Here is a 13,986-nt window from a genome sequence, read left to right on the forward strand (position 1 = left end):
GGTCCGCTCCATGTCAGGCCCCACGGGCTCCGTCTCTGTTGGTGTGCTCGAGCGCTGAGTGCGTACTGGAGGCGGCGTGGCTCCGGCCGCCCGTTCCACGATGAACGGCAGTTCGGGAGTCGGACCGGGGCCTGGGGATTGGGATGCAGCCTGCTTCCCGCCCAGCCGACTCTACTGGGCCGCCAGCTCCCGCCCCTCCCTCCCCTTCTCTGGCTTCGGACTCGCCTCGGCTGGCGGTCTCCCTGCCCAGCCCTGCCTCAGTTCCGCCAGCAGCCGCCCCTACTCCGAGGGCTTAAACCCGGCAGCTGGCACCACGTGCCTTCATCCAGTCTGTGCACCTGGGAAGAGGTGGGGTTGTCGAAAGCTAGTCCAGAGGGAAGGAATCGGGAGCTGGAGGGTGTAGAGGAGTGGAGTAGCTAACGTAAAACCTATTAATTTCATATAATCCGTGTCAAAACTGTCAGGGACACACACACACCTACAAGAGACACGCCAACACACACGGTGACACACACGCATGTGACTCTTACACACATCAACTGCACACAGCAAATCACAAACAGCCAGCCCTGCACTTGGGCATCCAAGCCCCCACCTCATCCCCACTGCCTCCCATGTGCGAGTCTCCTGGAAGAATATCAGTTTAACAGGACAGCTGAAGTCCACCCTGATTTTCTGGGTATTTTCTCCCAGCCCTAGGTTTCGGATTGCCCCTCTTTAAAACAGTGAAAAAAAAATGGTAGAAAATCCTGGTCGCATTCCAGGACAGGGAGACAGGATCTTGAGGGTGAGTGAGGCTGCTACTTTGAAACTGGGTGAGTAGTGAGGGTAGGGGCTGCTGGTGGCCTCTCTTGCTGGGTCCATTTGGAGCTTAGGGTGCTGGGAGTGGCTGGCTTCTGGGCTTCTGAGTGGCCAAGGGATGGAGGAGGGGGTGGAAGAAAGGGAGAGGGATAAAAAGAAGAAATGAGTATGAGTCAGCCAAGGATGGAGCCCAAGTCAGAGAGAGAGAATGAGGGGAATGTGTGTGACAGGCAGACAACATCGAGAGAGGGACACAGGGACAGAGATACAGTCAGGGAACTGGGAGAGGAAGGAAGTGAGAGTCAGAGATGGTCAGAAGAGCGGGGAGAGTGCTGGGGAATGGATTACGGAGGCCCAGAAATTAGGGAGGATGAAAGCAGGGTGGTGGTGGGACCACTGGGAGTTAGGGGAAACATGCTGAATCTGTATGTTTTGTTTCCCTGTGTGTCTGGCCTCCAGGCTGTCAGAGCGATTAGCTTTAATTGCTCTTCCCTTTGTGGTTAAACACTCCATTGGGGAAATTGCCAGAGATGCCCTAGGCTGCTGGCTGCCCTGGTTGCCTACTTCCTCACTTCCCTGACACCTGTGCCCATCATGTGTGCATGTATTGTCATGCACGTATAGGACCAGTTACACCCTGTAGTGCCATCCCCTCACTCTCTTAACAGTGTCACCCACTGTGCAGTGGCAGACATCACTAACCTGTGTGCAAACTTATTTTCTTTATAGCAGGGACACTCACTCCTTCCTAGTATAGCTATAATAGTACAGTAGCTCTGTGTATTAAAATGAGGACACCAAGTCATAGAACCCAGGAATACTAAGGTATTCTTGGCTACCACCAGGTAGGATAGGATGAAAGCCCATTTAAAGACCAGGGACAGAGGTAATAGATGAGGAAGAGATAGAGATGGGAGAGAAATACAAGTAGAAAGAGATAGAACCAGATGATTAGAGAATAGCACAGCCCCACTCCCTCTCTCCTGCCCTGCCTGCTCCAATGCCTGGTATCTCCTCTTGCTCTCATCTTGGGTCCAGGCTTTCTTCTCTTAGACTAAGGGCTAGAAGCTTCACCCCTTGTCTCTGTACTCAGGCGTAACCCATTTTGCTTCTTGCACTGAACATTGGGAGGTTGAGGTGTCCTACCTCACCCCCTCATTCCGAGGCTGGCTCTGGAGTCTTAGAATCCTCTTCTTCCTACTTTATAGATATAAATGTATCCCCTACGCCCCACAAAAAGTTGAATAGAAGCTAAAGGGAGAAGTCAGTTGCATATGACTGTAAAGGGATAATTAGGGATGGACTACAGGACTGCTTGAATTTGGGGCCCAGATCAGACTTCACCTGGCACTTTCCCACCCCAGCCCTCTGCTTTGCGGTGATTACCACCCTCTCAAGCCCAGGCAGTAGGACTGACAGACACGAGTGCCTACAAGCCCCCTTCTGCCTGCTGCAGGGATCTCCAGGTCCTTGCAGCTCCCCTCAGCTTAGGCAGCTGCAGCAGATGTGAGGGAGGGAGGGGGAGCAGCCCCTAATCCCAAGGCTTCGTAAATTTACTGAGGATTTGGAACCAAATGCTAGGGAGTGGGGATGATCATGAATTAACGTCCAAATGCATAGAAATTCTCGGGGTGCTGCCACCTCCTCCAAAGGACGTTTTACCCCAATTTGCCAGACTTCCCCAAGTGCCCCCAGGGCCTGCCTCTCCCTCCCCAGTGCCCATGGAGCACCCACCTGTCATGTTCCCAACCACTACCATCCTAGAAGGTCAGAATCTAATCCTTACCTCTTGTTCCTCTCCCTCAGCATCCTCAGTTGGTTTGACTTTTGTCAGGGCCCCACCTGCAGCCAGCTGAGGAGGAGAGGGAGGCAGGAAGGAAGGTGTGAGGAAGCGGTGAGCAGAGCACAGAATGATCTGGGAGGGAAGGGGACTGACTTCCTGGCAGCCTCAGCTCCGGTTCCCGGTTCCTGCCTGAGTATCCTGTCCCAAGAATGGCCTCCACCCAGGCCGCCTGGTGTTCCCTGGGCAGCCTCTGCCCTGTTCCAGAGATCAGGAGGACTTTCTGAGCTATGGGGACAGGAGAATTCTCTATAGGCCCTTTGGAATTCTGAATCTTGGGTGAGAAAAGCAACATGGAGAGTGGAGCCAAGCTTCTGCCAAGGCGCACCCATCATGGCCAGACTACCACTGAATAATGGTTGACCAGGGAGACTTGAGAACCAAGTAAGGAAACTCCCCCCACACTTCCCTACTGTTGCACCTGCTGCCACACCCAGGCCTGGGCAGATGGCTGTCTGCAGGGAGGCAGGCAACCAGGCTGCCTTGCCCAGCTCCCTCACGGGGCCTTTCCCCTATCCTTTCTGTCTCTTCTTACTCACCATTCCTCACATCCCTCCCATCCAGTGGTGTCATTGTCCTGACAACTCGGGGGGACCAGAACTGAGGTTGCCATGGTAACCGCTGAGCTCAGGGCTGCAGCCTTCTCATTGTGGACTCTGTGCTCCCTGTCCCCTTCGCCGCCGCCGCAGGATTCCTCATTTGCAGCCTCAGTCTCTCCCTCTCCCAACCCCAGTTTGCTTCCTCCGTACTGTAGGCCCCCTCTTACCCTTCCTCTTTTCTCTGGATGTAAGCTTGTGATTATCTGCCTGCTTTCACATACTCTCAGCTGGTCAGACACACACACACACACACACACACTAGACCACATACACTCAGAACCACTCATCCAATGTTGGCACATACATATCCGTTACCAGAACATCCACACACACCCACAGATAGCAGCACCACCTCCTCCCTGCGCCTGTGCCCACACTCAGAGCAGCACCCACACAGGGTTCTGGTGCACATACCTTCCCACCCCATTTCTCTTAGGGGCCTCCTCACATCCATTCCACTCTCACAGAAAGGTCCTAACCTGCCGCCCCCAGGCTTAATACACATTAATCCCTTCCCACCTACCTCCCCTGTAAATCTGCACACACACACACTCCCTCCTCCCTTCCAGGAGCTACACACACACCACACACACACACACACACCTCCCTCCCAGGAGCTACACACACACAAACTCCCTCCCCCCCTATACACACTCCCTCCTCCCTCCCAGGAACTACACACACACACACACCCTCCCTCCCAGGAGCTACCAACACCCACACCCACCTACACTCCCTCCCAGGAGCTACACACACACACACACACACACACACCTCCCTCCCAGGAGCTACACACATGCACACACTCCCTCCTCCCAGTGTATCTCTCATTTACAAACTCTTCTTCCATGTGAAAGCAGGGCACCATGATCCTAAAGTCTGTCCATTTTTGAGCTGAGGGCTTGGTCTCAGTCTCCTCAGTGGGGGCAGTCTTCTTGAGGGCCTCCCGCCCACGCTGCCCTTTTCCTTTCTGCTCTTTTCATACCCCCCTTCATTCTTATCCCCATCATTCCCTTGTCTCTGTACCCCTCCTCCTGTCCTTGGATTATCAGTGCCGGGGGCGGGGGCTGAGCTCCAGAGCCTGCTGCTGTGACCTAGATTTCAGGGCGGAGACGGTCCTGGTGCTGACGGTCGGAGAGCGCTGCTCCTGGCCCAGCCTGGCAGGGCCACCGCTGGGCCCTTCTGTCTGGTTGCACCTGGGTGTGCAAGTGAGCATGCATGCAAGTGCCTGCTTCTCTGGGGGTCATGCTGGCCCTGCCGCCTGGCTTATTGTGTGTTTGTGTCACGGTGCCTGCCACCAAGGGAGGCTTGTTTGTTCTGGTCCAAGCAGGGGGCTGGGAATGGGGCCCGCTGGGTCCACACCCCTTACTATATGGTGGCCATGCTTCTCCACCTCAGCTTTCCTTCACATAAACAGAAAGAAGGAAAATGGGCTGTGTCAGCCAGCCCCTTTCTGCAGTATTTCTAGCCCATTCTTGGAGAGATTTGTGGGCAGTTTCGTACAAGGTCATCTCCCTCCTTGCTCCACCCCTTGGTCTAGCTACAGACTGTTTACGGCATAACTTATTTTTGTAAATGCTTTACTTTTCTAATTACAAAAGAAATACAGTTCTAGGGGGGAAAAATCCCCTTTTTAAAAACCTACCACTAGAGTTGTGTATTTTATCAAATCCAGAAAGTCCATTCTAAGGTCTGGCCTTTCTTCTTTCTGTCTTAGCCATAGTCCCTGTCTTAGTGGAAGGAGGGTCTTTGATATCCTCTCCCTTTTCACCCAAGAATCATGAAAGGGGCATGGGGTGAAGGCCTAAATGAGATCCAGCCTTCCCAGCTTTGGGGAGGTCATGTTGAAGGTAGTGCCAGCCGGATGTTGATGGAAGCATAAGTGGCAGCCCCCTTCCTGCCAGACTTTCCCAAAGCAGCATCTGAACCCCTTCCCCCTGCCACCCAGCCAGCCTGAGAACTGGGCAGGGGGCCAGAGCCAGCCGCTTGGTATTCTTGGGCGCGGGGGCTGTAGGCATAGCACAAAGGCTAGGAGAGAGGGTTGTGTGGAGGTCTGGCAGCCATCAAGGGAGAAAATGGGCTCTACAAAGGTGGGGCTGTGGCCCATTGCTTTACCCTCCCCACCCCCACCCCGATGACTGAATACAGGGCTGAGCACAGAGGGGCCAGGGGACCATTAGACCAGGCAGCTAGGCATCTATCCAAAGATGAGTCACTAGTGGGGTAGTGGGGAGTTGAACTGAGGGACCCCATTTGCTTCTGGAAAAGAATAGGAGCTAGAACATGAGCCCCCCCAAACAACCCCAGCCCCTTTTTTTTAGCTTCTTACTGCCACAGCAAGCCTTTCCCTGGTGGTAGTTTTGGAGTGTTTTGTTTTTTGACAGGGGGAGGGGTTGCAGGTGGGTGGGGCAATCTGGGTGAGAAAGTCAGGAGCAGGTTGCTATGGTAACCGCCTCCTCAGTCAGGGAGCCGTTGCCAGGGTTACTGTTACAGGGAGGAAAAGGAAGAAAAAAGATGGTGGGAGAAGGAGGTGTGATTTTTCACTCTAGACTTGAGCCTGGTCCCTAGCTTTCCAGTTACTTCCTGTCTGCTCCTATCTCCTTGGGGTCTTCCTTTTCTCCCTCCAGCCCTGGCCTCCCCAGCCTGAGTTCTGGGCACATGCCTGGCAGGGCTGAGGAAGTGGGCAGTGCCAGTGAGTGAACCAGATCCTGAAGCTCAAGTTCAGCGTCCTGTCTCCTTGTTCCCCCAACTCCAGTCATGGCCGAGTACGGGACCCTCCTCCAGGACCTGACCAACAACATTACCCTTGAAGATCTGGAGCAGCTCAAGTCAGCCTGCAAGGAGGACATCCCCAGTGAGAAGAGTGAGGAGATCACTACTGGCAGTGCCTGGTTTAGCTTCCTGGAGAGCCACAACAAGCTGGACAAAGGTGGGGGAGGGGGCCACAGGCATCTGGCCATCAGCCTCTCAGGCTCAGCTCATGCAGCAAGTAGAAATCAGACCTCCTGTACAAAGACCTCCTCTCTGACAAGGCAGGATGACAGGAATGCTCGAGGAGAGGAGACTGGCTCTAGGGCAGTGGTCTTTACATTCTTCATGGTTCCCTTGTCAGTAAAAATATTAATTCAGTAGATGTTACTCAGATCCTACTGTGCTGTGCTACTATCACATATATAATAGAACATTAAAGTAGAAGTTAAAAGCGATAAAAGTTTAAAACCACAAGTTCTATCATTTTCTTGTCTACTTTTAGAGACCACTGCCCTGGAAAAGGGCTTTGGGGAGGAACTGGTGTTTAAGATGGCCCTGAAGGGCAAGAGGGATTTCAAAGGTAGGGTCCAAAGGAAGCCCTGCTAGGCAGAGGGACACAGTATGTTTAGAAGTGGCTGGAAAGGTGAGTTGAGACTGTGCTGTGGAGGGCCTTGAGTGATGCAGCATTTGATAGGTGAGGTCAGTGACCTGAGGGCCCTTTCAGAGATGAACCTGTAGCGTGGAGTATAGGGAGGCTGAAGGAGGACATGCTGCACTCAGGAGACTACTGCAGTGGAGGCGAGGAGCCAGGCAAGAAGGCCTCGGCAGTCTCCCAGAACTGGCCAATTCACACCATCCCTCTGGTCCTGCCCGTACCTTCTTGTTCACAATTACCCTTCTCACTAGGCCCAGAAATCTCTCCCAGGTTGTCTCAGATCCCACCCTTTCAGTCCCACTTGGGCTGCGAGGAAATTCTGAGGCATGTTGTGGTTTTGTCGCTAAGTCATGTCCTCTGTCCCTGGGATTTCCCAGGCAAGAATACTGCAAGGAGTTTGCCATTTCCTTCTCTGGGATCTTCCAAGTCCAGGGATCGAACCCGAGTCTCCTGCATTGGCAGGCGGATTCTTTACCACTGAGCCACCAACCAGCAAAGCCCCCATTCTGATGCTTACTTGGAGGAAAAGTGGAAGAGGGACAGGGTGGATGATGGGTATTTGGAAGGCCAGTTCATTTTCTCTGCTCCCCTCCCCTCCCGTGTGGAACCTGGTATTTCACCTAAATCTCACATTCTAAATCTGTAATCTTGAAACGTAACTGATTAATGATCTGTCCTTCCCGGGAATAGTCAGTCCTCTGTACTGTTTTTCGCCCTGGCTTTCTGTTCCTGGCTTAGTTACCCCTCATCTTCCAGGGAGGCCTCACTCTTCTGGTGGAAGCGCTCAGTCTCCGTTCTTGAAGCCCAGTCCAGTAGTGTAGGGGAAGCTGACAGCTACAGTCTAGCTCTGACCGTGTCTCCTGCCTTCCTCTAGACAACCTCTCTTATATCGAGCACATCTTTGAGATCTCCCGCCGTCCTGACCTCCTCACTATGGTGGTTGACTACAGAACCCGTGTTCTGAAGATCTCTGAGGAAGATGAGCTGGACACCAAGCTAACCCGTATCCCCAGTGCCAAGAAGTACAAAGGTAAGAGGCCATGCCTTGAATGTGCACCTCTGCCCCCCCACGGACTACCTGTGCAATACTTGAATTTGGGGAGGACAGAGGCTCTGTTAGCCTGTCTGCTGTCTCCCATGACTTCTGTCCCTGGACATGTGCCTTTTTGCCCTCAGACATTATCCGGCAGCCCTCTGAGGAAGAGATCATCAAATTGGCTCCTCCACCGAAGAAAGCCTGAGCAAGGGGGAGGAAGAGGAGGAAGGTTGGACCTTCATCAGACTACTCTTTCCCCATCCTGCAGGGGAGGGGCAAGGGCAGCCCTCCCCCATCTACCCACTTACTAACCTGGTCCTAACCCCTTACTGTGCGCGTGTGTGTGCGTGTGCGCACGCTCTGGCTGTCTGTCTACATGTCTAGCTCATCTAGTTCCTCCTCCTTGTGAGGGGATGGGGGTCAGGGGCTGGGGGTGGTGGTGGGGCTCAGTTTCCCCACTCCAGGGGGAGTTGGGGGCTATTTCTATGCAAATAGAAATAGACACATTCTCTTACTTCCCTTTCCTCCACTCTTCCCCCACCTCCAAGTGTGGGAGCAGAAAGGACCTGTGTTTTCCTACATTGAGGAGGCAAGGCAAGAGTGAGGCATGGGAGAGTTGGGTGAATCTAATGAAAAGCAGTGAGAGGAAAGATGAAGAAGCCACCCAACGCCCACCTGGCAGGGGCAAAGAGAAGCCAGAGTTTGTGTTTGTACCCCAATGCTGGACTGGCTGAGGAGTCCTGTTTCCGACTGTTCCTCAGGTTAGAGGGCCTGGGCACCAGCAGGTCCCCTTTTGCTCCCCTTTCATAGGCCTAGGGTGGGTGTGAGCCAGGGACCTGAAGAGAGAGATCACTGGATCCTTTCCCGGCCCCCAAGTTCAAACCCCATGAGAACCCAGCACTAGATTCCAGCCCCATCCCCCACCTCTGGAGAGACAATGCTGGGAGCAGACCGACCCCCACCACTGAGCCTGAGGGGATGAAGGCAGAGAGGAGTCCTCTTTTCTACTCCTTTATTCCTACTCAGACTGTTGCACATACGAGCCTTGGGAGTTCCTAGAATAGAAATCCTTAGGTTTTAATTCCAGTCCTGTTTCCACCTACAGAGTCCCAACGTGGTTATTGCAGGCAACGTTCCCTCTCTCCGTGGTCTAGAAGCCCCTCCCCCAAGGTAGAAAGAAGGGAAGAAGCGAACTCCAGTGTTTCCGTTGCACTGATCCCCAATTCAGTCCAGGAGGGGGCTTGGTAACCCCTCTCCCTCAATATCCTGGCACCTTGGGCTTGTGAACGCCTCCTAGCCAAATCACTAGAGTACAGTGACCCCAGCCTCCTGCCTGTCCCGAGTGAGCCCTCCCCACCCTGACCGTGCTAACTGTGTGTACATATATATTCTACATATATGTATATTAAACCCGCACTGCCATGTGTACCCTTTTTCTGTGGTGTCTAGCATTAACTTATTGTCAAGGCCCGGGCGGGGGTGGAAGGAGAATGCCACAGTGAAGGGAGTGGCAGAGTCAAATTGCTATATAGTCGAAAAAGAAAACTTTTTTAAACTTTAATTTCACATGCAATCTCAAGAGACTATTTAGAGAGTTTAAGTGAGGTGGGGAGCTTTTGGGATGTTGGGAACAAAACTTCAGTGGGAGGGAAGGGCTGGCTGTTGGAGAGGGAAGAAGCCAGACTGGCTGGAGAGCACCCTCTACCAGCCCAGCCCAGCCCAGCCTGTCCCCTCTGGCCACTGCTGCGGACACCTGCCTTAAAACATACACCTCAAGTACTCCACAGTTTTGCCTTAAAGGACCTTCCCAAGTTTCCCCAGCCCTGTCTGGCTTTCTCCCTCAAGGAGAGAGAGATACTTGTAGAATTGGGAGGTGGAAAATGAGCATGAATTGTCCTTCCAAGCCAGGATGCGTTACGTGAGATGGAGTCAGAGAGAGAGAGAAGGGGGGAATAAAGAGGCTCTTCAAAGCGAGGCTTCCTTTGAAGAGAGGAGAGGATGAGATGAGAGAAAGGAGACAGGGTTCATTTTCAGCGGAGTGTAGTAAATTTCTCTGTAAGGCAAAATAATCTAAAAAGACTAACCTGCCCTCCTACCCCCATACTGCTGTGAGACTGCCCCATTCTCTGCTCCTCTGTCTGCAGTGTGCACGGCCTTGTTCTAACCCTGGAATAAAGGTGATTGATTGTACTGTACCTAACTGATTTTAGAATTTCTGTGAGTGACCAAGATTTTGGAGACTTTGGATGACTGGGAAGGGAGGGAGAGCAAAATTTACCCCCAAATCCTTAACTGCAGCCTGGAACAGAGGTCAGGAAAATATCCCTAAGTAGTATCTCTCCCTTCCCTCATCTTCGAAGTATCCCTGAACTGTGAGGCCTGTTCCACTTACACAGTCTCCAGCTGGAGCCCAACTGTTGGAAACATGGATATACCAAGCTGGACTTCCTAAAATTGTAAAACTAAGGTCAGGCACCATACTGAAAGGAGCAAAAATAGACCATCACAAGTGAATGGCTCACATATCACACACAGAGCAGCAGTCAGGAAAAACAAAAAAAAGCTTTACTGAGAGAAAATACACAACAAATTCCAGAGTGCATGGTTTCAGCCCACTCCATCACCCTACCAGCAATAAGAACACAGACCACTCACAGCCACCACACATTCCCTACCTCTGGAAGGAAGTGCAGCAGCTAACATCTGGTCTGAGAGCTGCTAGGAAAAGGGACAGGAGGAAGGAGTGTCTGGGAATTCCATCCTTTCACTCTTCCCTTCCTTCCTGGCCTGTTCTAGTGGAATCTGACTGTCCCAGGATGCAGAATTCCTAGCTGGGAACAAACAAATAGCAGCAAAAGCATTTAAGGGCAAGAATTCAACTGGGACTTTCCTATTTATTGACCACTGACACAACAGATGTCTGAGCCCCAGCCACCTTAATCACTCCTTAGATTAATGCCTTGTCCTTCAATCCCAAGATATGGGAAGGTGGACAAGGTAGAAAGTCAAACACAGGAGGTCTTTCCCTATACTCTTCCATTAGGAAGGGAGCTGGTGTGAAGCTGGATAGCTTAAAGAATCAAGCAGATAAAGGTCAGAGTGAGTGTGTCTTCTATCACACACGGTACTAGGAGAAATGGTCTGCAGTGGCAGGACCCTTGCTGAAGTCATAGTTCAGTCAAGTTTTAAAGATAAGCCAGTCTCTGGCTAGAAGAGCCATCCTAAGAACCCTTACAAGACTTAAGGAGAGGTAGGATATCTGGGGCAAAAAGCTGAAAGGAGTTTTCCTCAACCCTGAAACCATGGTGGGAAAGCATGGAAGGGCAGAATTCAGGATCCTTCCATTCCTGAGCCTCCAGGAAACCTAAAGAGTTAAGCCCCAATCTCCAATGGCCATGCACAGAGGGTAGGCTGACCCCAGGTGACACCTCCATACCATTACTTTCACTCACTCTCTCCTGGAAGTCCCTTTATTGCAGTCATAGAGAATATATAGGTATTTAAACTTTGACAATAATGTTAACGGGATACATCCAATTTTGAGTTGCTTTTTAATATATTTATAGATATAAAATTAGGCCTCTAACAGTGATAGGGACAGGGAGATTGCTGCCACCAAACAACTTTTTTTTTTAAAGTAAGAGAAGAGGTAACATCCTTCCTATGCTTCCACTTCTGCCCCTCCTCCCACCTCCCCCCAACCTCCCTCACCAGACCTACTGAGGGGATGATGGGATAAAGAAGAAAGTGAAGGATACATAATCAAGTGCAAAACACTGTGATAAGTTCAGAGAATGAATGGGGTGGAAAGGAAAGTGAAGAGTGTAGGATGGTTAGGGACTCTTATTAAAAAGACTTCCCAGAAAGACAGGATCCTGGGATGGGGTTGCTCGGGGGTGGGGGACAGGCGGGCGGAGAAAAACAACGCAACTGTCATAGACTTTTAAAAAATAAAAGAAAATAAAGTCAAAAACCTAAACCAAAGAGAGTGTGGCATTTCTACCACCCCCAGTCTGGCCCCTCGGTACTGAACAGCCAGTTATCCCCCCACCCGCCACCCAAGAAACAAGGGAGACCAAAGAAAAGGAAACCCCATTCCCTACCCCAAACCAGTTAATAAAATAGGCTCTCCCTTCCCCCCCAAAAAGGGTTTGGGGAGAAGCCATTTCTGCTGAGTCCTATGCACCTCTCCATGGAGCCCCATTCCAGGGCTCAACTCCCACTCCTAGACACTCTCTGTAGGTTCACTCCCCTCTGGCTTGTCCTCCTGGGATGTCTTTTTTTTTTTTTTAAATCTAAAGCAAAAAAGTCCAAAGTGCGTTTCTGCTGAATGTTAGGGCCTGGCACAGGAAAGGGCTGCCCAGGCAGGATTGGGTTGGCAGCCCCAGCCCACCCCTCCTGGGTATGAGGCCTCAGGATGGCATGCACTGCACCCGGTCAGGACCCTCCTCCTCGTCCGATGTGTCTGAGGAGCTGGGAGACTCATCAGAGTCGGCGTCTGTGGCCCCAACCCCAGGTTCTCGCCAGCGCTGTAGGATGGGAAAGGCTTATTAGTAATTTCCTTGGAACAAGGTCAAGCCTGTTAGGCCTTAGCTACAATTTATATGCTCTAGCCCAGGGGTCAGCAGAATTTTTCTTAAAGGGCCAGATGGTAAATATTTTAGACTCATGGGCCATATCTCTGTCACAACTATTCAACTCTGCTTTCCTGTTGTAGCATGAAAGCAGCCAGACAATACATAAATGAATGGGGGTGGCTATATTCTAACGATACTTTATTTACAAAAAGCAGGCATTTGCCAAAACTGCCAGTTTGCTAAACCCTACCCTAGGGTCTCTTCTGGCATGAGAGAAAAAAAACAGAAGACAGCTTGAGCTTTATTATTTCTTCTCAACCCCTTCCCCACCCTCATGTGTTTGCCTTTTTGAAGACACCCTGGCGCATGCATGGTGATGGAGAACACAAAGCAGACACCATCTATTTCCACTAGTGGCTTGTCCAAGGCTACAAGAAGGCTCTGATGGGGATGGGGAATAATGGATAGGAAACCCAACCAACTTCACCTGATTCCTCCTGAAGCAATGAGGAAGTATTCACTGGAATGTTTCACCCTGTTGAGAGGGTCACTGCCCTTGGGACCCACTTCCCACTCCCGCTTACCCGGTGATGGCGCCTCTGTCTCAGGTGGTGCATGAGGAACCAGAGCATGTGGCTATCAAACAGGTCAGTGTGGTGCAAGCTATCTTCATCCCGTTCCCGCTTGTTCTTCTTAATCACCTGGAACCGAAGAGGGTGAGGGGATTGGGCGATGAATATAAACCCTAGACTTGATCACAATAGGCTGCTGTTCCAGCCCAGTAAAATCTTCCCTTAGAAACTTATTAAGCTAGAGTGAGCTAGATAAGACTAAGAAAGGATGCTCCAGGTCCATCCACTGAGGTGGATAATTTTTCCTAAAGATGTCCCCACCCCCACTCTACCATTAACTAGAGGCACTTCAAAGCTGTGCCATGGACCCCTGGACTGGGACTATTCCTAGAGAGGCAATGACAGGAATGTGGGGAATGGTGTTAGAGCAGCGCCTTTAAAAAACTGTACAGCAAGTTATTCCCTTCTATAACAATGAAAACTCCTAACAGTATTTTGATAAGCAGAAAGAAGAAATCCTTAGTCAGTTACTTACATCCTTTAACCCTGTAAGTTCAGTGGAAGTTTCAGCTGTGGGCGCCCAGATTTTGACATCATGGTCTAGGCCACTGGTTGCCAGCACAGGCAGGTGAGGGTGGGGCTCAAGACAGTTTACCTGGTCAGGAGAAGAGGAAAACATAGGCATAGGGGTACGTGGGAATAGTCTAAAAATCACTTCTCATTTTTCACCAATAACTGTCTTTGATAAAAGTTAAGGTAGCTGCTGGGAGGACATGCCCACCCATCATGAGCCTAGGCCAAAGGTCCTGGACACAGACTGGGTATAAGATCAGGCCGATCTCTCATTTCCCATGTTTAGGTAGGGGTGGCCTCATCCCCAGACATAGCTCTAGGGGTGGGCGGGTGACTGGCCAAGTGTATGCTGCCTTCACAAAAAAGCAATGAGGTCCAGATGACCTCATTCTCTCCAGATTCCAAAGCTCCAACTCGCCCAAGGCTGGAAAAAAACATCTCAGTGGCTTTTACCAAGTGGCAAATAAATTTTTTAAAATGAAGAAAACAGCAGCAGCTGCTGAGCCCCTAGAGAAGGCTCAGAGAACAATTACATTCACTTGGCACTGTTTACTAGAACTGGAAGAAGGCATGGGCTGGGAA

General features: G+C 51.2%; 2 protein-coding genes across 8 annotated transcripts in view; one reads left to right on the forward strand and one right to left on the reverse strand.

Moving 5' to 3' along the window:
* The first annotated feature begins 5,606 nt into the window (after positions 1-5,606).
* Positions 5,607-9,875, forward strand: PEA15 (phosphoprotein enriched in astrocytes 15). Its single transcript, XM_010846876.1, has 3 exons — positions 5,607-6,169; positions 7,521-7,676; positions 7,823-9,875. Exons 1-3 carry the CDS (start codon positions 5,998-6,000, stop codon positions 7,885-7,887), a joined length of 393 nt encoding a protein of 130 aa, XP_010845178.1. The 5' UTR covers positions 5,607-5,997; the 3' UTR covers positions 7,888-9,875.
* Positions 9,876-11,974: 2,099 nt separating this feature from the next.
* The window catches only part of DCAF8 (DDB1 and CUL4 associated factor 8), a 39,236-nt gene continuing 37,224 nt past the window's right edge, over positions 11,975-13,986 (reverse strand). For all 7 annotated transcript variants that reach the window (XM_010846882.1, XM_010846879.1, XM_010846880.1 and 4 more), the window contains 3 exons: positions 13,367-13,486; positions 12,844-12,960; positions 11,975-12,211 (listed from right to left, as the gene is read on the reverse strand). In XM_010846882.1, coding sequence (XP_010845184.1) covers positions 12,095-12,211; positions 12,844-12,960; positions 13,367-13,486 — 354 coding nt within the window. In that variant the 3' untranslated portion in view covers positions 11,975-12,094. The remainder of the gene's footprint in view (positions 12,212-12,843; positions 12,961-13,366; positions 13,487-13,986) is intronic.

This window comes from Bison bison, unplaced genomic scaffold (assembly GCF_000754665.1).
Source record: "Bison bison bison isolate TAMUID 2011002044 unplaced genomic scaffold, Bison_UMD1.0 scf7180017864240, whole genome shotgun sequence".
Lineage (NCBI taxonomy): Eukaryota > Metazoa > Chordata > Mammalia > Artiodactyla > Bovidae > Bison > Bison bison.